The sequence below is a fragment of the Myotis brandtii genome, unplaced genomic scaffold, assembly GCF_000412655.1.
Source record: "Myotis brandtii unplaced genomic scaffold, ASM41265v1 scaffold357, whole genome shotgun sequence".
Classification (NCBI taxonomy): domain Eukaryota; kingdom Metazoa; phylum Chordata; class Mammalia; order Chiroptera; family Vespertilionidae; genus Myotis; species Myotis brandtii.
This window is the reverse complement of record NW_005363729.1, coordinates 65,291-66,474: the sequence shown is the minus strand read 5'-3', so window position 1 is coordinate 66,474 and position 1,184 is coordinate 65,291. Positions and strand designations below refer to the sequence as shown.

At 62.3% G+C, this 1,184-nt stretch overlaps 1 protein-coding gene across 1 annotated transcript in view; it reads left to right on the top strand.

The window, feature by feature from the left end:
• The window catches only part of COL5A1 (collagen, type V, alpha 1), a gene marked incomplete at its 5' end in the record, with an annotated part of 94,117 nt that overhangs the window by 62,661 nt on the left and 30,272 nt on the right, over positions 1 to 1,184 (top strand). The window contains one exon of the mRNA XM_014544215.1: positions 842 to 895. Within this exon, the coding sequence (XP_014399701.1) occupies positions 842 to 895 (54 nt within the window). The remainder of the gene's footprint in view (positions 1 to 841; positions 896 to 1,184) is intronic.

The window sequence follows — 1,184 nt, the reverse complement described above, 5'->3', positions numbered from 1 at the left end:
GTGGCATCGCCAGTGCCTGCCCGCGGGCCCTCCTCGCAGGGAGCCCCGAGGCGTTAAAGCGGGTCGTTGCGTACGTGCCAGTGTACAGAGCAGACAGGGGGGTCCCGGGGACTTGAGCTGCTGACACGCAAACGCCGCGTTAGGAAAGCAGCCGTGCGCGCTCCTGGGTTAGGACATGCGGGGGGCGGCTGTAACCCCCGTCCCCGTCCCGCATCAGAGGCGCTCGTGATGTGAGCAGGACGGTCTCCGTGGAGTCAGTAACGAGGCGCAGCCCAGCGGTAGCGCCCAGTCCAGCTCTGGACGCTGGAAACGGCATCAGACCTGCTCAGAAAATGACACACCTAGTGACGTTATAAAGATGAACAGTTTTTTAAAAATATATTTTTATGGATCTCAGAGAGGAAGGGAGAGGGAGAAAGAGAGAGAAACATCAATGATGAGAGAGAATCATGGATCAGCTGCCTCCCGCACGCCCTGCCCTGGGGATCAAGCCCACAACCCGGGCCTGTGCCCTGACGGGGAATCGAACCACAGCCCCTTGGTGCATGGTCCACGCTCACCCACGGGGCCGCGCCGGCCGGAGAAGATGAATGGTTTTAAAATCCATTTCTCGGCACAAAAGCGTAGCGATGGGAGCAGCCAGTGAAACTGCCGGGTCTGGCTGGCTTCATTGCCTTCGTGAATCCATGCAAAGGCGGAACCAGAGAAACGGGTCCCCTCGAATGAAATGGGGACACGTGGGGATGGGACCGGGTGGGGGACGAGCCCCCGTGGGAACACGCAGGCGGGGGGCGGGGTATGGGCCGCTGCGGCGTCTCAGCGTGCGACTCTCTCTTCACAGGGTTTCCAAGGCAAGACCGGCCCCCCAGGACCCCCAGGCGTGGTCGGCCCTCAGGTGAGATGCAGCATCGTCCCCGTGTCACCTGCGTGGCACGTGCAAACAGACACACACACACACACATATGCACGCATCTGAGAGGGCCACCCAGACCTAGGTGCCAGCTCCCCGGATGCTGAAGGGGTCGGTCCTGCTAGTTGACACGCTAACGTCCGGCGATGCTGGTGAGCATCGGTCATGTGCTCCGGGCAGGCAGCCAGATGGCGGACAGAGGGCGGATCTGGGGACGGTCACCGTGAGCCAGGCGAGCAGCACGAAGGCCCTGCCCGAGCCCACGGGCAGCTGG